This window comes from Octodon degus, unplaced genomic scaffold, assembly GCF_000260255.1.
Source record: "Octodon degus isolate 3935 unplaced genomic scaffold, OctDeg1.0 scaffold00208, whole genome shotgun sequence".
Classification (NCBI taxonomy): Eukaryota; Metazoa; Chordata; class Mammalia; order Rodentia; family Octodontidae; genus Octodon; species Octodon degus.
Window position 1 is genome coordinate 3,161,669 of NW_004524784.1, and position 21,470 is coordinate 3,183,138.

The 21,470-nt window shown below is 41.0% G+C and overlaps 1 protein-coding gene and 2 pseudogenes across 2 annotated transcripts in view; all 3 read right to left on the minus strand.

The window, feature by feature from the left end:
* Positions 1-409: 409 nt before the first annotated feature.
* Positions 410-21,470, minus strand: part of Dnajc1 (DnaJ heat shock protein family (Hsp40) member C1) — a 198,853-nt gene continuing 177,792 nt past the window's right edge. Inside the window, exons 10-12 of the mRNA XM_004644763.2 lie at positions 3,783-3,831; positions 1,522-1,877; positions 410-610 (exon numbers count right to left, since the gene is read on the minus strand). Coding sequence (XP_004644820.1) covers positions 542-610; positions 1,522-1,877; positions 3,783-3,831 — 474 coding nt within the window. The 3' untranslated portion in view covers positions 410-541. The remainder of the gene's footprint in view (positions 611-1,521; positions 1,878-3,782; positions 3,832-21,470) is intronic.
* Positions 18,137-19,282, minus strand: LOC101578081 (annotated as a pseudogene). The gene has a single exon (XR_192847.2). The product of XR_192847.2 is annotated as a protein FAM204A pseudogene (transcript).
* The window catches only part of LOC111813639, a 6,032-nt pseudogene continuing 3,966 nt past the window's right edge, over positions 19,405-21,470 (minus strand).

Genomic DNA, 21,470 nt, shown 5'->3' on the forward strand with positions numbered 1-21,470 from the left:
AGCAGCCAGGAATGGTTGCTAAAGGATGGAGGCACCAGGAAATGTCCCTGAGCTCCGGATGGGGTGGGGGGACACCTGGCATCTGTCTTCCAAGTCCCTGAGGCTACTAGGCCCTATGCGGCCACCTCCAGCCCGAGGTTCCCAAACTGTGTCATCCCTGCTCAGCCGGTGTTCGGTTCAGGACCACTAGTGGTTCCAGGCCTTTCGAGGACTTAGGGTGAAATGCCAAGCCCAGCTGTCTCTAAGCAGAGAGTGCGGGTTGGGTTCTTGTCCCATTATTGACCTCTTCCTGATGGCTGTAAGGCACTGTGTGACACTTTCCCCCCAAAAACCTTTGGAGTGAGGAGAAAGAAAATTAACCACGTCGCCAGCCCTTCTCTCCAACACAGGATCGGCTCTAACAGCAGCGCACACGTCTCTTATTTATTTCTTTACTAAGGCACATGACGTATAGAAATACTGAGGTACAAAATGCAAGTTTCTGCATAAGTTTTCAAATATTCCTTATGGAAAACGAAGGCGGATGTCATCCTCGGTGGGCTCAGCTTTTCGCTTGTTTCTTCTTCTGAACCAGCTCCACCAGCAGGCGGTACCTGGCGATGCAGTCCTCCTGTGGGAGAAGGGAGGCGGTGAGCGGGTGCTGGGGGGCCCCTCGCCCTTGAAGGCCGGCTAGGTGACGAGCCTGCGGTGCTCCGGCCTGGAGCTGAAGCTCAGGGAACAGGAGGGGGGCACGAGTCCTGCTTGGCGGGTGAAACAGGAAGGCGCCCGCCCGCCTGGACCACGAGTTCTAGAGTGTCACGGCCCTGGCCCCTCCACACAACAGCTTGTTTTCCTCAGGTGCTCATCCTTGCCAAGGGGCCGGCAGGGAACCAGAGCTGCGCGCCCTGGGCCACAGGGCCACAAGCTAGGTTCCAGATGCAGACGAGCTACAGAGATCATGGCCTCGGATGCCTCTGGCCTGCTGCAGCCGGCCCTGGACGAGGGGTCCAGGGAGGCTGCAGCTGCTCCCCGCAGCCCACAGCTCCTCGCGCGAAGTATCTGGCTATGCTTCAGATGGTGGCTGGGCCAGTCACAGCCCAGGTTACAGGCCCGATGCCTGCCCTTTGTCCCCTCTCCCCCGTTTTTTGTACTAGAAATCGAACCCAGGGCCTCTCACTTGCCAAGCACCAGATCTTGGTGGCATCTGCGGTCCTACCCAGTCCCTCTGGTCACAAATCTGCTGTGGCCTCTTGGGGCTCAGGGCTGCCATGGCCACCCCTCCCCTCTGATGACCCTGCCTCCGGTGCGGGGAGGTTTATGCACCGCGTGGCGCTCGCGCGCGCCTATCATCCCAGCACTCGGGAGCCTGAGGCTGGAGAGTTGAGGCCAGCCTGGTCCGCACAGCGAGCTCACGTGTCCCTCCCTGAGTACGGGCTTTCAGTGAAGCCCGGCCCATGCTGGCTCGCCCCAGGAGCCCCGAGGAGGCGGCCAGTAACCTGAACTAGAGCAGAGGGGCAGGAGCTGGGCCACAGCCGCACCCACCTTGCTCTTGGCGGGGACGCAGCGGGCGATCTGGTCCCAGCGGTCGGCTGCGCCACGCGGGTACTGCTGCAGAGCCAGCTCCAAGAGCCGCTGCTGGCCTTGCGTCCACTGCCGCTCCCGCCGCTGCTCGTCGCCGTCCTCGTCGCTGGACTCGGCCTGCACCGCCGCAGCTTCCTCAAAGTCCCTCTGCCTCCGACCGCGCGCCTTCTCCTCCAGTCGCCGCCGCCGCGCCCGAGCCTCAGGGGCCTCGGCGTCCTCCTCCCGCTGGGTGATGATGTCGTCGGGCAGGGCCACGGACGCCTTCGTGGGCCGGGGGATCTGGGCCGAGGACCTGAGTTCTGAGAGCCTGACCATCCCTAGAAGAGGACACAGCACAAGGAGATGCGGGCCCGGGCGAGGCTGCCCCCGCGCGCCCCTCTCCCAACTTCCCAGGAGAGGCGGGGAGGAAGCAGAGGGCAGATGGACGCACACTGCCCGCCCATCTCCCCCCTACAGCCGCGGTGACCCAGAGTCCCTGAGATCGAAGGACACCTGTGAGGAGGGACAGCCCGGGACTCGGCCGTGGGGACGTCCGTGCTTAGGCCCTGGCTGCCCCAGGAAGGCGGGGCGGGGCCCAGCGCTGAGAGGCGCACTAAACTGAGCAGAAAATGTTTTGTTAAAGTTAAAACCTTTACCTCACAAAGAAATACAAATTGTTTAAAAATGTTAGCAACGTGCAAAGTGCAGCAAAGGTCCTCCTTCCAATCATTCAACTGGCAAAGATTAGAAAGCAGGAAACTAATTTTTTAAAAGAGGAAATAAAGAATAACAACGTCTGGTACTGGCAAAGATGCAGTAACAAGTGCACGTAGCTCGGTACTGGGTGCAGAACTGGCTACTCCTGGGCTAGTGAGCTGTTCCGTGGCACTCCAGCATGGTGGGAGGCAAAGGCAGGGCATGGTCTATTTAAAAACAGTCTGGGAAACTGATTCTGTGACTTAGCAAGATCACTTAAAAAAAAAAACCCAAAACTTTAATGCTATTAACCACTTACTTTGCCACTGAACAATTTGTTTTAAAATGTGTTTAATGCTAATCAATTTGAATGAAATGTAGAAAGAAAATAAAATCAATCTAGCAGCACTTTCTCAATAAATGAAAAGAGGGCTAGCCAGATAGCTCAGTGGACTAAAGCACCTGCGTAAAAAAAAGCACCTGCGTAAGCAGAGCGCAGGGGCCAGGGTTCAATCCCCAGCACTAAGCCATGCGGCAGACCCCCACCCCCGGGGGGGGGGCGTGGTGGTGCGCTAAATCCCAGCTTTGGGGAGGCTGTAAATAGGTGGATCACTATGAGTATGATCTGTGTGGTGAGACACTGTACTAAAATACATAGTAAAAAAAGAAAGAGCTGGGGATGTAGCGCAGCGTGTGCAGTGGAACACACTGGGGCCCTTTTTCCAGGACTTCAGTGTTCATTTTGCTGTCCATAATACTCAGATTTTTACAGGAATCTTCCTTAAGCCACTGAGTTACTTTTGCAAACTAAAGAGACAATGTTGACACGTTTGTGTTTGCAACATGATTTTCTTGGAAGGACTTGCAGGTAAAAAAAAAGATCCTACTTAGAGCAACTTGTAGCCTGTAGTAGTTTTTTTTTTGTTGTTTTTTTTTTTTTTGGCATTCAGAGACAAGGTCTCACTATGCAGCTCAGGCTAGCCCAGGCTGGCCTCAAATTCCCTGCCACCCACCTGATTCAGCCTTCCAAGTGCTGGGATTACAGGTGTGAACCATCACACCTGGCTGAGACTCTCAGTTTTGAGAAACAAATTCTCAGGTAGGCTGCTCACCTGTCATGAGGGTGGCTTGGTGTCTGACTACAATGGGCAGAATGGGGAAACAGCAGAGCACTTGTGTGATGTGCAGATTGGTGTTCTTTTTTTTGTACTATGAATCGAACTCATGACCTTGGGCTTGCCAGGCAGGCACTGTACCACTGAGCTATATTTCCTGCCTTTGAGATGGGTGTTCTCTTGCATGTCCCTTCCAGCAAATACTAGAGAAGAACTGCAGGGTTCTTTAAATTTACTAAATGTACCTCTCAATGCCAACTGTCTGTGTGGGACTGACTAAGCTGATTTGCCTGGGGCCTGGAATTCAACTCTTTTTAAAAGGATCAGTAGAGTTCATTGAATAAAAAGATCACACCCTTGTATTTTAGGAAGTTAATATAAAAAGGGGTTTATGTGAAAGATACCGCTTTAGAGTAGTGGGTGCTGACTCACCTGGAAAGTAGGTAACAGAATCTTTCAATTGCTTGGCTTTGGTTGTCACCTGTTGGAAAACATAAAAAGTATGAGATCTTACTTCCCATGTGATGTGCAGGCTCAGTGCCCTGTCCCACGTTAGTCCTGTACAAAGGAAAAGGGCCTTGCAGACCTCGGGCCGCAAGACCCGGAGTCACAGGCCCAAACCGCTCATCCATCAACCAGGAACCAAGAAAGGTACAATGTGAGTCCAGCAGCAGAGCTGGAGCAAGACCTCGGGGATTGCTCACTGCTTCTAGGTCCGTGACAGCTCCACATGCTAGTTTCCAGATCTCTCTATAAATGTTACTGTTTTTTGTTAAAATTTTTTAGAAATTGAATACCTTTCTTCACTGGAGAATATTAGTAAGTATAATGATCGCATCAAAAATGACATTTATGCTAATGATGTTATAATAGAAAATTTTTCATCCCAGAAAGAAATCGTAAGAGCATGTAAAGGTGGCATTTGAGGAAGAATCGCAATGGAGCGGCCGGCCGAGTCCAGGACCCACGATACAGTCGCATGTGTGTGGAGTCGCAGAAATACGAAACTCTGCCCCGGCATCACCCAGCCAGCCATGCATGCCTCCTTCCTTCTCTCCCTTTTTAAAGAAAGTAAATGGTAGCATATCATGTCTTATTCCACAGCTTACATTTTAAATATTTTGAAGATCTATCTACATATACATATCTTTCTTTAAAATTGAGACAAAATTTAGAGTGTTGGTAAGATTTTTAAACATGATTCAATGAGTTTTTGAAAAAAACAGACCCAGATAAACAACTTTCTCATATTATAAAACATTCTTATTACTCCAGAAAGTTCCACTGTGGCCCTAAATCTCTACTCTGCCACAGACAACCATCATTCTGATTTCTATTATTTATTTCTTAAAATATAGGATAAGAATAGTTAAAATTTTAATTGGAAACTGGGAGTGACACAGTCATATCCTAGGTACTAAGGAGGTTGAGGCAGGATGGACATGAGTTCACGCCCAGCATGGATGATTTCGTAACTTGGTGAGACCCTGTCTCTCAAAATATAAAAAGGGCTAGGGATGTATTTCAGTGCAGAGGGCCTGCATCCAATGCCCAATATGGTAAAAGAAAGAAAGAGAGTAAATCAACTCAGAAATACCATTACAACAAATGGTAAGGACCATTTACTCAGAGAATATAAAGAAGAAGAGCCATTGAAAGTGGCTTCAACAACTAGTACACGACACACAGACTAACATAAGCTTAACTGGAATAAATGAAAATCAAAAGACAGAAAAAGGCATAGAATATCCATCACAAAAATAACAGCAGAAAACTGCAAACATTGTGAAAGAAGTAAATATACAGATAAGGCAAACAGATGATGGCTATTTGAGCCATCATCGAAAGAGCCATCATCGAAAGAGAACCTCTCCACACCACAACATAATCAAAATACGAGAAGTAACACAGGGACAGAATCTTAACAGTTATTAAGAGAATAGCAATGAATCTCTTACATGGAAAAACCCTTTAGAATTACAGCAGACATCTCAATACAAACCATAAGGCCAGGTATGCTTGGAGTGAAATGTTTCAAACCCTAAAAGACATATCCTGAAAAACTTTCTTTGAAATTGATGAAGAGGGTGCTGGGAAAATAGCTCAGAGGCATACACAACTAACTGGCAAGCACAAGGTCCCAAGATCCCTGGCCCTGTGTGCCGCGCTGGCTGGCCTGGAATCAGGTGTAGTGGTACACCCCTGTAATCCCAGCACTGGGGAGGCTGAGGCAGGAGGACTGAGTTTGACACCAGCCTAGGGGCTATAAAAGTGAGTACAAGGCCAGCCCAAATTGATAGCAAGATCCTGTCTAAAAAAAAAAAAAATAAGAAGAAGAAAAAAGAAATTTCCATAACAAAGACTCCCTGAAGAAATTCATGAACACCAAACAAGTACTCCAAAAAATTTGCAAGGATATCTTAGAAAGATGTAAAGAAGCAAACAATACCAAAAAAATTTAATAGAATGAATATATCAGGCAGGGTGAGCAGCTGAGCAAAAGGGCTGGGGAGTAGTCAGCAAAGGGAAAATAATCCAAGGTGGGAATAAATCAGTACTGTGAGTAATGGCTCCAATGTGAACAGACTCCAAAAGACAGACTGGCACATATGGAAAACCCACTACTATTACGGACTTCTGGACTATATTGGAATATTTTGCTGAATTCACGCACCTACAATATTTAAATGACAATGGAATGCCCTTTTCTGACAAAACTAAACAATAAAGGGGGCTACAAATGAACGACCATTTTGTATCTGTATAGTCAAAATAGGACAGATATACAGCTGCATTCTCTTTAATTCAATGAACAGAGAGATTTGTTCTAATAGTGTTTGTAGGCAGGACATCATGTCTGCATCTTGTACAATGAATAACCACTAAGACAACAATATGCAATGTATTAATTATTGAAACTGTGCTAGTAATCAGTTTTGAAACTGTCTCACTGCTATTTGTTTCTCAATAAAATTATTTTTAAAAAATGTCTTTTTACTATATATTGTCAGTTCCAAATTGGTATGTTTTCATGATTGCTCTGGAAGATGTAAATATATAATTTTCAAATCAAATTATTAAAGTTTAAAAAAAAACAAAAGACAGACTAGCACAGAATGGTGAGAAACAAAACTCAACAATATGCAATTACACTAAACACATTTAATTTAAAAAGAAACTGACAGATTACAAAATCAAAAGATGAAAGACAGTATTTTGTGCAACAGATACCCGGAAAAGGCAAGAGCAGCTATCCTAATTTCAGACAAAGTGTATTTCAAGCAAAACTGATCAGAAGAGGCAAACCATTACATATTAGTTAAGGCAACAATTCAGGAAAATATAACAATTATAAATATATAGTCACCAAACATCAATACACCCAACAACTTCTTAAAGTGAACATCATTGGATATAAAAAAAATTAAGTATCAGCACATTTATAATGGGAACACTAAATAAATATCCCACTTTCACATATAAACTAAACAAAACAACAACAAGAATTATTAAAATGGAGCCAAACCTTTCAACAAATAGACTTACTATATAGCTACACCCCAATACAACAGAATACACCTTCTCAGCAGCATATGGAGTTTTCTCCAAAACAGAATATGTTCCAGCTCCTAACAAAGGCTTTACTAGCTGCGAAGGCACTGAAATCATCCTGTGAATACCACTAGATCATACTGCAATGAAACTAGAAAGCAAATGTAAAAGAAGTCATGGAAAATACACAGACACATGGAAATAAAGCAGTATCTTCTTGAATAATCAATGGGTCAAAAAGAAATCAAGGAAGAAATTAGACAGTTGTTAGAATCACACAATAATACCAGTATAACATACTGGAAAATTAGAGAACACCATGAAAACAGTCCTTGGAGGGCTGAGGAGATGGCTCAGTGGAATAAGCACTTCCCTGGCAAGTGCAAGGGCCCGAGTTCAATCCCCGGTTCCGCCAAAAAAAAAAAAAGAAACCAGCCCTTGGAGGGGAGTTTATAGCTATTAATTCTTACATCAGAAAAAAGAGCAAGCCCAAATAAATAGCCTAATAACGTACCTCAAAGTCTTAGGAAAACAAGAACAATCCAAGAAAAGGGCTTATACAAGGAAGGAAATCACAAAGATCAGAAATTAATGAAATGGAAACCAAAAATCAAAACCCCAAACAAAACAAAATCAATGAATTGAAGAGCTGGTTCTTTAAAAGGATAAACAAAACAGATAAACTCTTGGTCAATCTTACAAAAAAAAAAGACATAAATTAATTCAATTAGCAATGAAAAAAGTGAACTCACAACAACCACTGCCAAAATCCTGAAAATTACCAAAATGGAACCCAAAAGACTTAAAAATCCTGAATAAACCAATAACAGACAGTGAAATTAAAGAAATGAAGTAGAAAGAAAAGGAATACTTTTGAAATTATTCATGGAAGCTCGCATTACTCTGATCCTCAAACCAGACAAGGATCCGAAAAAGAGATAGGCCAATTTCTTTGAAGAATATAGATACAGAAACCCTGAACAAGGACCCTGGATGCAACCCCAGCACTTGGGAGGCTGGGACAGGAGGATTACCAGTAGCTGAAGACCAGGCTGCACTATGTAGTGATACCTTGTCTCAAAAGTTGAGCCAAACTCAATGGAAGCAAACCAAACCAACAAAAATTCTTATCATGATACTGGCAAATTGTGACCAACCATCAAAATGATCAAACACTGTGAACAAGTAGGTTTTATCCCAGTGATGGGAGGGTGGTTCAATAAATCAATATATGTAATTGATCACATAAATGGACAAAAATCACATGATCAACTTAATAAATGCAGAAAACATCTTTCACAAAATCCAACATTCATTCATGATAAAAAAAAATACTGAAGGAAACATGTACAGATACACCTTATCTAATCCGATAAAGGCACTTATGACCAATCTACTGCCAACATCATATTAAACAGAGAAGCCGAAAGCCTGCCCTCTAAAATCAGGAACAAGATAAGCATGTCTACTATTACCACTGTTGTTCAACTAAGTCCTCAAAATATTAACCAGAGCGATTAGGCAAGAGAAAGAAATAAAAGGGATATGTATAAGAAAGAATAAAGTCAAAGTATCATTATTTCAGATGACATGATCTTCTACTTACAAGACCTAAAAAATTCCATGAAAAGACTCCTAGAATTAATAACCAAATTTGGTAATATAGCAAGATACAAAGTGAACATAAAAATCAATGGCACTCCTATACACCAATAAACTCACTGAGAAAGAAATCAGGGGAACAATACCTTTCCTAATATCATTAGCTAGATTCTGGAAGTTTCAGTATATTGTATCTTTATTCATCTCTAAGAGTTTTCTGATTCCCATGTGATTTCTTTTTTGACTCACTGGTTATTCAGAAGTATGCTGTTAAATTTTCACACATTTCTTAAGTTTCCCCAGTTTTTCCTGCTACTGATTTCTAATTTCATTCTGTGGGGATTGGATTAGAGAACATACTTTATATTATTTTTATGCTTTTAAATCTATTGAGGTTTGCCTGATGGCCTAACATATGTTCTGTCTTTATGAACATATTTCATGGGCTCTAAAGAACAGTACATGTTCTATTTCTGTTAGGGTATTTTAGAAATACCTATTAAGTTGCGTTGGTTTATTATATCACTCAAGTTTTCCTAGTTGATGTTAAACTAGGTAAAGTTACCTATGATTGAAGTGAGATATTTACATTTTACTGTAGTTGTTCTTTGTTTTGTTTTTTGAGACCGGGTCTCACTACATAGTCCAGGATGGCCTTGCATTCACAGCAGTCTTCCTGCCTCAGCCTCCCAAGTGCTGGGATAACAGGTATGTGATACTATGCCTAGAATGAACATTGAATTTAAAATGATATTGTTGAATATTTCTCCATCAAGTTCTCATTTTTACTTTACATGTTTTGGTGTTTTGTTATTAGGCACATATACATCAGTAATTGTTTTACTGTCCTGGGTTGGACTTTTTATTATTATAAAATGTCTTTTATCTTTGGTAAAGTTTTACTTTTTTTGTATTCTAAAGTCTGCTAAGGGAACTTCCAGGATGATGATGGAGGGATGAATAGCCACAAAACAGCCTGAGATTTGGAATCCTGACACTGGAATATAGCATCATGTATGAGGGAAGTAGTGCCCCAAGACCCAGTAAGGGGATCTGATGCAAGAACTGGAGTCCACAGGAAAAGTGAAGAGACCTTAACAAAGAGGAAGGAGGTGGTAAGTGGTACATTCTCCCTGAGCCTGGGCTTACAGTAAAGGAGGAGTGGCTTGAATGTACAAAGGCACAATGATTTCTGGTGACTCCTGAGCCCTCCAAATAGGCAGCAACTTCTTATCCCCAAAAAACTGAAGATATAGGATCTTGTAACAGACTCAACAACAGCCAGCTACATCTAGAAGATATATCTGAAAAGTTGTCATTTACTAAAGGTTCTTGATACTAGCAATAAAGTGACCTACCATAAGCAATCTGCAAGTATCAACATAAAAATTGAGTTTATAAAAAAGAAGAAATAAAATGAGAAGATACAGGAGCAAGCTGTAACCCCAGACTTCTGTCTCTCCAAAGGCAAACCCAGGGGGGCAAAGAGGTAGAATGATTCAAAGGCCACCCACCTGAACTCTCTGAGATGGTAACAGCAGAAGTTGCAAAGCAGATGAATGAAGTGGTAGAAAAAAATTAAAATTAGATAACTATTAAGAAGATAACCATGGTTAGTGAATTTAGTGAAGATACAGATAAAAAAAGTAGAGGAGCTTAGGAAAATGATGGAAATCATGAATGCTCAACCTAGGAAAGAAAGAAATGGAATCCATGAAACAGATTTAAACAGATATCCAGGACATTAAAAATTCGACTATAAGTATATGCAGGAGGACGCACCAAAGTGAGGAAAGAATATCCCATCTAGAAGACATGTTTGTGGTTAGTGACCATGAAAAGAAAGATTTCTTAAAAATAGCAAGGGACCACAAGACAAATCCAACAGCTGCTAGATGATGCCAAGAAGAATAATGTAAGATTGGTAAGAGTTAATGATAAAGTAGGAGATGGTGCAAATGACACACACAAAAAAACTGTTCATAGAAGTAATGGCAGAAAACTTCCCAAGCATGGAAAAATAACTTGACATAGAGGTAAGTGAGGCATACTGAACTTCAATTAGCCATGATGAAAAGAAAGAAAATTCTATACTAAGGCATATTAGAAATTCAACACAAGAACAGGGTATTAAAAACTGATAGAAAAAAAAAAAGAAACAAATTGCCTATAAAGGAAGCCCATTAGAATCACAGCAGACTTCTTAACACAAACCCTTAAGTCAAGGAGAGCTTGGAGTAAAATATTTCAAGTTCTAAAAGAAAACAACCTCCAAACCAGACTGAAGTACTCCACAAAACTATCTTTCAAAATTGATGGAGAAATAAAATGCTTCTTTGACAAACAACACTTGAAGTCCATGACTTGCAAACTGACACTCCAAAATGTTCTGAAGGTTATTTTAAAAAAAGACAATGAAGACTAGAACTCCAAGAACTCCAATACAATAATTATACCAACTAAGGTAAGCAATTAAATAGAGGGAAAACAAAGGAAACCAAGAACAGGAAAATAACATGGCAAGGGCAAGTTAACATTTATCACTTACAATCATTGATGTAAATGGTCTTAATCCACCAATCAAACGAAAGACTGAGGCCAGCAAGATAGCTCAGTGGACTAAGTACCTGCTTAGGCAAGTGCAAGGACCAGGTTCAAATCACCACATGCCGTGCTGGCCCTGCCCCTGGGCGAGATTGGGCATAGTGGTGCACGTCTGTAATCCCAGCTCTGGGGAGGCTAAAAACAGGAGGATCACTATGAGTCCAAGATGCATAGTGAGATCCTGTAACAACCAAATACATAAAAAAAGAAAGAAAGAGAGAGAGACAGAGAGACAGAGAGAGACAGAGAGAGACAGACAGACACACACACACACTGGCAGAATGGATTGATAAGCAAGATCCAACAAAATGCTGCATACAAGAAACACATTTAACTCAGATAAATTCATAGGCTGAGAGAAAAAGGATGGAAAATAATACTCTATGTGAGAAGAACCTGGAAAAGAGCAGGGGTAGCTTTTCTACTTCAAGACAAAGTGGATTTCAAGCCAAGATATTGAGAGAGACAAAAAAGGTTGCTACATACTTATTAAAGGAACAATCCCAGAGAAAAAGATAATAATCATAAATATATATATATGCACCAAATTCTTGTGTCAAAATTTTTTTTTAAAAATTCAACCACCTAAAACAAATATTAAGACAAGAAAAATTAAATAAGCTGTAATACAACTGTAATGGGAGATCTTAATACCGTTGTAATTAACAGATCAAACAGACAAAAAAAAATCAGTAACAATATACTAACTCACAAAACAAGCTTAAGTAAATGCAAAGGAATTGAAATTATCCTATGCATATTATCAGACCATGGTATATTGAAATTAGAATCAAAGCCAAAAGAAACCACAAAAATTGCATAAACACCTGGATATTAAATAGCATGCTCCTGAACCACTGGGTTGCAGATAAAATTAAAGAAGTAGGTGGTTTCTACAATTAAATGATAATTCTAATACAATATATTGGAATTTATGGGACACAATGAAAGCAATCACTCCAAGGAAAGTTATAGTGATTAATTCCCATCTCAGAAAAACTGTGCAAGCTCAAGTAAACAACCTAATGTTGAAGCTCAAATTTCTAAAAAAAGACGAGCAAGTAAAGGCCAAAGCTTGTGTGAGGAAATGATAAAAGATCAAAGTAGAAACCAATATAGTTGAGAATAAGAAAAGGATACAGAATTAATGAATTATAGAGTTGGTTCTTTGAAAGAATAAATAAAACTGACAAACCCTTGGAGTAACCTGATTTAAAAAAAGGACAGAAAAAGCTCACATCCATACAATTAGGAATGCAAAGGGTAAAATCACAATGAATCCTACAAAAATCCGGAAGCTCATTAACATTACTTCAAGAACATATATTCTTTTTTTTTTTTTTTCCCAGAGCCGGGGATTGAACTCAGGCCCTTGTGCTTGCCAGGCAAGTGCTTTTTCTACTGAGCTATCTCCCCAGGCCCCAGAACACATATTCTAATAAAATGGAAAATAGAAGACATGGACAGATTCCTAGATAAATATGAATTACCAAAGGTGATTCAAGAAGATATAATTTTTTTTTTTTGGAAGAACGAGGGATTGAACTCAGGCCCTTGTGCTTGCCAGGGAAGCGCTTATTGTACTGAGCTATCTCCCCAGCTCCAAGATATAAAAAATTCTACATAAACTAGTCAATAAAATTGAAGATGTAATTTAAAACCTACCAAAAAGTAAAGCCCAGGTCCTAATGGATTCACAGTTAACATCCAATGTAGCTACTCTTCAAACTCTTTAATGAAACTGAAATGGAAACAATATTCTCAAGCTCATTCTTGGAAACAAGCATTACCCTGATACCAAAACTAGGGAAGGAGCCAACCAAAAAAGAACTACAGGCCAATCTCCCTAATGATCATAGATGTAAAAATCCTACATAAGATACTGACAAACAGAGTGCAGCAAATATTTCATAAGATTCTACACCATGACCAAACAGGTTTCATCTCAGGGATGATGCAGGGATGGTTCGACACAAGTAAACCATTAATGTAATATAGGGGTCGGGGAGATGGCTCAGTGGAATAAGTACTTCCCTGGCAAGCACAAGAGCCTGAGTTCAATCCCTGGTTCTGCCAAAAAAAAAGAAAAAAAATCATAATGTATATATCATATTAATAGAACCAAGAACAAGGGCCAGGGAGATAGCTCAGTGGCCTAAGGCACCTGCTTAGGCAAGCTTAGGCAGGTACAGGGGACCGTGGTTCGATCCCCAGAACCACATGCCATGGTAGTCCTGCCCTCAAGGTGGGCTGCACCAGCAAAACCCCCCAAAAAACGCTAAGCAGCATTTCTGAGAGCAAAAAAAGAACCAAGGACAAAAGCCACAAGAATGTCTCAAGAGATGAAAGAAAAACTTAGAATCAATCTAATGAAGAAAGTAAAAGACCTTTTTTTAAAAAATTTTATTTCCGTGTGCGTGTGTGTGTGTGTGTGTGTGTGTGGCCAGCTCAGCCCACCAGGGGGCGGGGCTGGCTGGCATGTGGTGCTGGGGGATTGAACCGCAGTCCCTGTGCTTTGCTAAGCTTGTTCTAAGTAGGTGCTTTAGACCACTGAGCCATCTCACCAGCCCTGTAAAAGACCTTTATACTGAAAATTACAGTATGATGAAAAAGTAGATTAAAAGGATATTAGAAAAAAAAGGATATTAGAGTCTTACCAATTTGAAAATAAATAAATAAATAAATGTTTAGAAACAAACAAACAAAAACATGGATATTAGAGGGGCCGGGAGATGGCTCAGTGGAATAGGTGCTTCCCTGGCAAGCACAAGGACCAGAGTTCAATACCCGGTTCTGAAAAAGAAAAAAAAAAAAAAAATTAGAAAATGGAATGATATCCCTTCTTCTTTGGGTGGGAAGAACCAATAGAGTGAAAATGGCTATATTTCCAAAATTGTTATATAGATTTAAAGCAATCTTGATCAAAATACCAATAGCATACCTCACAGAATTAGAGAAAACAACCCTAAAATTCATTTGGAACCAGGAGAGACCTACAGTAGCAAAAGCAATTTAGGGCAACAAACAGAGGCAGGGGGCACCACAATCTCTGACTTGAAATCATACTACAAAGCAAAACAGCATGGTACTAATAACAAAACAAAACAGAACAAAACAAAACAAAACAAAACACAGACCCAAAGATCAATGGAACAGATCAGAAGATGCAGAAGTAATTCCAAACACAGTCAGCCACTTTATCTTTGACAAAGGGACCAAACACCTTCAGGGGGAAAAAAAAAGCAGCCTCTTTTGGTACTAGAGAAACTGGCTTTCCTCATGTCCAAGATAAAAACTGTATCCAGCATGATGTAGTAAAGTATAACTGAAATAGATCAAAGATCTAAATATTAAAAACAGAAACACCAAATCAATAGGTAGAGTGCCTGAAGACATAGGTGTAGGCAAAGACTTCTTTTTTTTTTTTTGGCGGAACCGGGGATTGAACTCAGGTCCTTGCGCTTTCCCGGGAAGCACTTATTCCACTGAGCCATCTCCCCGGCCCCAAGACTTCTTGAACAAAACCTAACGGCACAGGAAATATTACAAAGAATAAACTGGGATCACTTCTTATTAAAGAGCTTTTGCATAGCAAAACAAACCACCAACACAGAGAAGAGACAACCCACACAATGGTAAAAATTTTTTGCTAGCTGTCTAGAATATATAAAGAACTGAAAAAACAAAACAAAACAAAAAAAACAAAACAAAACAAAAAAAAAAAAACCAAAAAACAAACAAAAAACCCAAAACAAAAACTCCAGGTCCCCCCAAATTTAAGACTCAGTCAAAACATTTATATTGAATGAACAGATGGTATTCAGATAAAGAAGTACAAGTGGCAAATAAATATATGAAAAAATGTTAAACATCACTGGTCATTCTAGAGATCCAAATTAAAACAGAGATTGTATCTCACTCTAGAATGGCTATTATCAAGAAATCAGCCAATGCTGGTGGAGCTGTAGGGAAAAAAGAACCCTTCTCCACTATTAGTGGGGGTACAGACTGGTGCAACCACTGCGGAAATCTGTTCAGATTTCTCCAAAAACCAAAACTAGAAGTTCCACTTAACCCAGCCATTCCCTTTCCTCATATTGTCCTGAAAGAATTAAAAGCATACCACAGTGACAAATGCATATCCATATTTATAGTAGCAGTTTGTACAGCTATGTCTTGGAAACAGTCCAAATGCCCATTAACTGATGAACAGACAACGATTTTTTTAAAAGAAGAATAGGAAAACTAGAAACAAAGAATTTGTAAATAAGAAGAGAAAGAGGGGTTGAAGGAAGGAGAAGCAATTGGGAAAAAAAGAAGAATCAAGATCTATTATGTGTAGGTACAAATTTTCTATGATGAATGTGCTCATTGTGTATTTAAAATGTACCAAAAGGGCTGGGGAGATAGCCTGGAGGTATAAGTGCTTATTTGGCAAGCTCAAGGTCCCACATGCTGTGCTGAACCAGGAACTGGGTGTGGTGGTGTACTCCTGTAATCCCAACCCTAGGGACGCTGAGACGGTATAATCACTATGAGTCTGAACTGTGTACCCAGACCCTGTATCAAAATAAAATGAAGTAAAATAAAATGTACCAAAAAATTTAAAAGATAAAGCCTGCCAGATTACATACGAAGATTATATGAAGATACAGAGTTACATTACATTTCATCTAAACAATAAAGTTTATGGTTTATTTAGGATATTCTATGTAAAGGATCATATCATTTGTAAATAAAGATAATTATCTTCCTTTTTTTTTTTTTGTGGAACTGGGGATTGAACTCAGGCCCTTGCGATTGCCAGGGAAGTGCTTATTCTACTGAGCCATCTCCCCAGCCCCTAAGCTTATTGTTCATTGTCTAGAACATAGTTTTCTTATTCTTGGCTGGCTCCCTAAGTTGTAATAAATATGGTCACATACATAATTCAAGTAAACTCTTCATCTGAGATCAACTGGCAAAGCTACAAATGTATTTGGTTTTAGATCCTAACCTGAGATACATAGTACTATGTGACATCTTAACGTCCTGATACAGGCTTTCCTATAGATTTTTCCTCTTTTATATAGAGGACTAAGATTTTCTTAAGCAAACAGACCCCAATCTCAGAATCCTTTCTAGTAAACAAATTGCAAAGAAATGTGGGGGTGTATCATACCTCAGAGAATTATTTATTTAGTAATGACATTCCAGCATTAAAACACCGTATTATTTCAGTCTCCTGACACATAGCCAAGAACAAATTTCCTATTTTTATAGGTCACTGAATTGGTTTGAGAATACATGGCTAGAGAGTGTTGGGATTGAGAGAGAATCTATTTATCTATCAATATTTGGCTGCTTTACCACACAGAGTCATATCCTTTAGGTCCTCAGTTTCAACAATGAAGCTGATGATGTCACTACCATCTTGGAGCCATTCCTTTTTTCTTTCATTTGAAGGGTAAACTTACAACTTAAAGAGTTCATTATATGCAGAGCAGTCATTTTCCAATTGTATGTGGTTCAACAACTACTTAAACATTAAGTATCTCTTGACAGTCATATGATTCTTTTTTGGTGGAACCAAGGATTGAACTCAGGCCCTTGTGCTTGCCAGGGAAGCGCTTATTCCATTGAGCCTATCCCTGGCCCCTTGTATTTTTTCATGTGGCTTATAATAAATTATTTGCTGTGCATTCTGCTTTATGTCATGTACAGTTAGTTACAGAAGGTAAGCTTTTTTCAGCAGAAAGTTCCAGAGCAGGCCCTCTGCTGCTGGGCCCCAGGAGGCAGGAAGAGGTCTGAGAAGTACCAAGCCACCATAGGGTGAAGGACACACAGACACTCGTGCCTTCAGGCCACCCACATACCTCCCCAGACTCTGCCCACCGCTCAGGCAACAGCTGTGTTGGCAGCTTTAAGCAGGACAGACTTTTTTTCAGTCACGGAGATATGGATGTCCAAATTGTTGATGAGAAACATTCATTTGAGTTCTCTTGAAAGAACCAGAGATAGAATTTTTCCTTTATGATATTGTGAAATATTTATATACATATAAAGACAAAACAAAACTAACAGTCCATTCTGTGCTTTCTTGAAAGCTTTCTCAAGACCACCCCTTCAACAGCTAGAGAGGCTGTGTGTCTAGGAACAATGAATTAAAAGACATTTTAAAATAAGCAATGAAATCTCTAGCATGACACAGGGCTGGGGGCAGGATGGGGTGCAGGTGCTTTAGTTTAGAGGCAGGGAAGGCCTGGTGGAGAAAGAAGCCTCAGCAAGCAAGAAATGCTGCTGAGGAAGCTGAGAAAGGCCCAGTTCCTTCCACACTCCCCAAGGGACAACAAGGTCACTGCATTTTTCTTTTCTCAGGGCTGAAGGCCCAACCTCTGTCCCATGCACACTCCAGGGCCCTGCACACTGGTCTCTGACTAAAATACGCTTAAGACAAGGCTTGGGATTCCTCTCAAGGGGTGCAAGTGGAATACCTTTCAAGCTGCTTCAAACAAGAACAGCAGAGAGGGCAGTCCTCAGCCCAGGCAGCTGAGGGGTGGCAGGGGAAAAGGTGGGGAAGGGAAGCTGCTCAGGCTCAAGACAGAAGCAGCCAAAGGTGACCAGCAACACAGGGGCTCTGCCCCTGGCTTGCTCTTGTGCAGAAGTCCTGCTGCCATAGTCTCCTTATGCCTGTACTGGGGAAAGAGTAGGGTGAGTCTTCACAGCCAGAAGCAACCTCAGGATCCTCCAAGTTCCTTTCACATGTATACATGAAGATTATATATACAGTCTTTTTGAGACAGGGTCTCATTATGCAGTTTAGGCTGGGCTTGAGCTCACTTTGTAGCCCAGGCTGATCTCAAATTCTGCAACGATCCTCCTGCCTCAGCCTCCCAAGTGCTGTGCCACCACGCCCAGCTTAACACATATATTCTTTATTATTATTATTATTATTATTATTATTTAATAATTAATAATTGTTTTATAGCATTAAGATAATTACAGTTATTTAGGTAGTTTATAGCATTAAGGTAATTGCAGGAAAAAATAACATCAACTGAGACATTTTTGCACCTATGACTAATCCATTTTAAACAAAAACTAATCTTAAAAACATTAATTCCAGGAAAGTGCAGTTATGCCAAGATCAGATAAGAAAGTACAAGGATCACAGCTGTGCTATACCAAACAGATAAAAGGCAACATTGATTTTATACCATAAATCTGTACAAATAAATAACATCCTATCTTCTTTGCCTGTATGTATGCTTAGATTTTATACAAAATATCAAATACTTCATTCCAGTTATTTCAATAGAATGAAATCCTTAGGAAAAAAACTGAAGAGCTGATAACTCCCAAGATTTATGCTTATTTCTTTCTACTTCTATCAATTTCCTGATATATTTAACCTACACAGAAAAGTCTTTTCTATAAATGAAGCACACAAGTCTCCCTGTGTCCTAAAGAGTTCTGCCCAGTTACATATATCCCATGTTGCTTTTGGTTTCCCATCTCTTCTTTGCTTCAAACCCCCACGCAAATTTCTTCTTTTTTTGAGCAGCCTGTGAGTTTTCAATCTCCTTTTTGGCTTTTACAAACTTGTGGCAGGCAATTGCTTTGGCAATTTTTACACCAAGCTCGCCACTAGCAAGCTGGTTGCTAAGCTCCTCGGCCTTCTCCACGTCCCACTCCTCCACAGCCTGGTCTATCCTCTTCTCAAGGCCTGACTTTTCAACCTTTTTCTTTTTAACAGGGGGTTCAAATCTATCATTGGCTCCAAAGTACTGAGTAAGCTCCTTCCATTGGGTCTCACTCACGGACTGCTGACTCTGAGACTCTTTTTCATTCGGCAGTTTATCTTTTTTGGAGTGTTTTCTCTTTCTCCTTCTGAATCTTGAGGCTGAAATTTTCTGTTCAGAACGTTTTTTATGCAGTTCTTGAAATTTGTTCCACACATTTAAGGGAATTCCAGAAGGGCACTCTTCATATGCATTGGTTTTAGTCTCTGTTTCAGTTTTTGGTTCATCTTCTGAGAAACCTGAGATTTGTTTCTCTAGTGGTCCCATCCTCTTTGTCTTCCTGTAAGTTATGATCACTGTTCTGTAGTGTGGGCTCCTCTTCAGAATCCAACTCAGTATCACTCTCCTTTAGACCAGGAGGCAGCAGTCCGCTCCACATCTTTTCTTCGACCAGGAAGCAGACTCCCGGCGTCCATTTTAAGACCTGGTCAACATTGTCTTATTATTTTTAATGGACATAAATGCAACACATTCATGTTCATTCATCTTCACCACACGCCTTGGTGACAGGTCTGTCACCACTGTCCTACAGTGCTCTGCACAGCCTTGCCCAGCTTCCAAGCAACGAAGTTAAACCATCATCTGCATGTGCCTCTGTAATATCTAACTGGGATTTTTGGTGTCACAACAGTCGTTACATATGCTCATGAGTGCAGGTCCCCAGCTTTGCTCAGGTACTGGTCAGATTTTGGATGAATAACTGTTGTAGAAGCTATCCCACAGGCTGGGCAGTGATGCTTAGTGTCATTGTCTCTGAAGATGTCACACATTTGTTGAAGTTCAGGATCTGGGAGCTGGGTTTCAGCAGGCAGAGCCCTGCTAGTCTGTCAGCTGACAAGTCACAGCCTTGCTGGGCCCAAATCTATGCTCAGATACCTGCTGGGCCATGAAGTTTATCCCAGCCAACAGGCACTGGGCAGCACCACTGTCCTTCAGAAATCCATCTATTCCAGGCCACACAGGCATAATCTCTGTCCATGCCACAGTATCTTGGCTCCAAAAGATAACACCACAGTTGGACACTCAATCATGTATCAGGCATATTCTGTGACACCCACCCAGGAAGTCTGGGGAAGCAGATGTTTCAGGAACAGTTCTGACCACTCTCACAGCAGGCCTTGCAGGTATACTCAGTTGTCACACCACAGGGAGTAACTGCAGTGGCTCTTGGTTTCATGAGTATTCCTTCCTTTACATGACTCACCATCCTGAATGAGTTTCCCTGGCACCTCTGAGGAGTGACCACAGCCCAGTAGTTGAGTGTGTATAGTCTCATAGAAAATATTAACTGCAGGGCCCAGAGTGGATAATGGGACACTGAAGTCACACTGGGCAGTGGTAGCCTTATGCTTCTTGGTGACAGCTTCTGGCAAGCTTCTGAGGCACACCCAAAGAATTTGAAGAGGTCCTTATGTGGCCAATTTGCATGACTTCCATTGATGGAGTCTAAAATGGCCAGGGCCAAAAGTAGTGGCCCTGTTCTTTGGCTTAGACTCGTAGGCCCCAGGAGCCCCTCTGGATCTATCACTACTTTGTGGACTGGGTCTTATGCTGACCATGTGTCCAAAAAGGAGGACTCCTGGGCAGGAAAAGTTCTGAAAACGTCAAAAGGGCATAAATGAAAATGTGGTTGAAGGTATGAGTTTTTCTCACCAGTATTTCCAAAAATGGAAATGTCCTTTCAATGCTCATCAGTTTTATAGTCTAATTTCCTTGTACGGTTCTCAGAATGGTGGAAGCTGGTCTCTTACTTAAGGTTTGTAACTAGCTATTTTCAGGACTTTCCCCCTCTAATTCGCCCTTGAAAGAAGACCCAGAACCTTTAAAGGTTTCACATAAATGAGATCTCTCTTCAAAATCTGAGCAACTAATACTGAAGGCTAATATTGAAGGCTTGGATAAACCACTGCATCCACAGTATATTAGCAGCCACAGAGATTGCAGCACTTTAGGGAAATATGTCTCTTTGAGCTCTAATGTCAAGCAGAAAAGCTTAATAGTATCTCTGTGATGTAGTATCTCTGTGATGTAGGACATGAGTTGCAGGAGAGGGAAAGAAAAAAAAAAAAGATTTCACTCCCTCTAGTGAAAACACTGATGAAATAGAAAATTAGATTAGCAAAAGGAAAATTAGAGTCCATAGGGTAGAACTAGGATCAGGTGATAACTACATGGTCACATATTTCTGCTCAATATAAAGAAAAATTTACTAATTTTTTTAGCTATGTAAAGTATATGTTCTATTGCTTGGATCCTCAGGTAACTCAAAAAAATCTGAGTATTGGCACTAACTCAAAGATAAATCCAGCTCACTTGTTATTTTAAGTATTAATCTGATAACAAAACTAGGTAACTGTGAGGGGCATTATTTTTTTGTGTTGCATTTGCTTCTGGCCAACTTTTCATTTGACTTTAGCACTCATTACAACAGAACTACTGTAATTTTCAAACACCAAGGGCACATTACATAAACCGTTTGAAACGTATTTCCAACTGTTAGAATGCAACACTATTCAACCTTATGATTTCCCCAATGTCTTTAAACTTCTTGGGGGCTTCGCTGGAAGAGATTGGCTGTTGG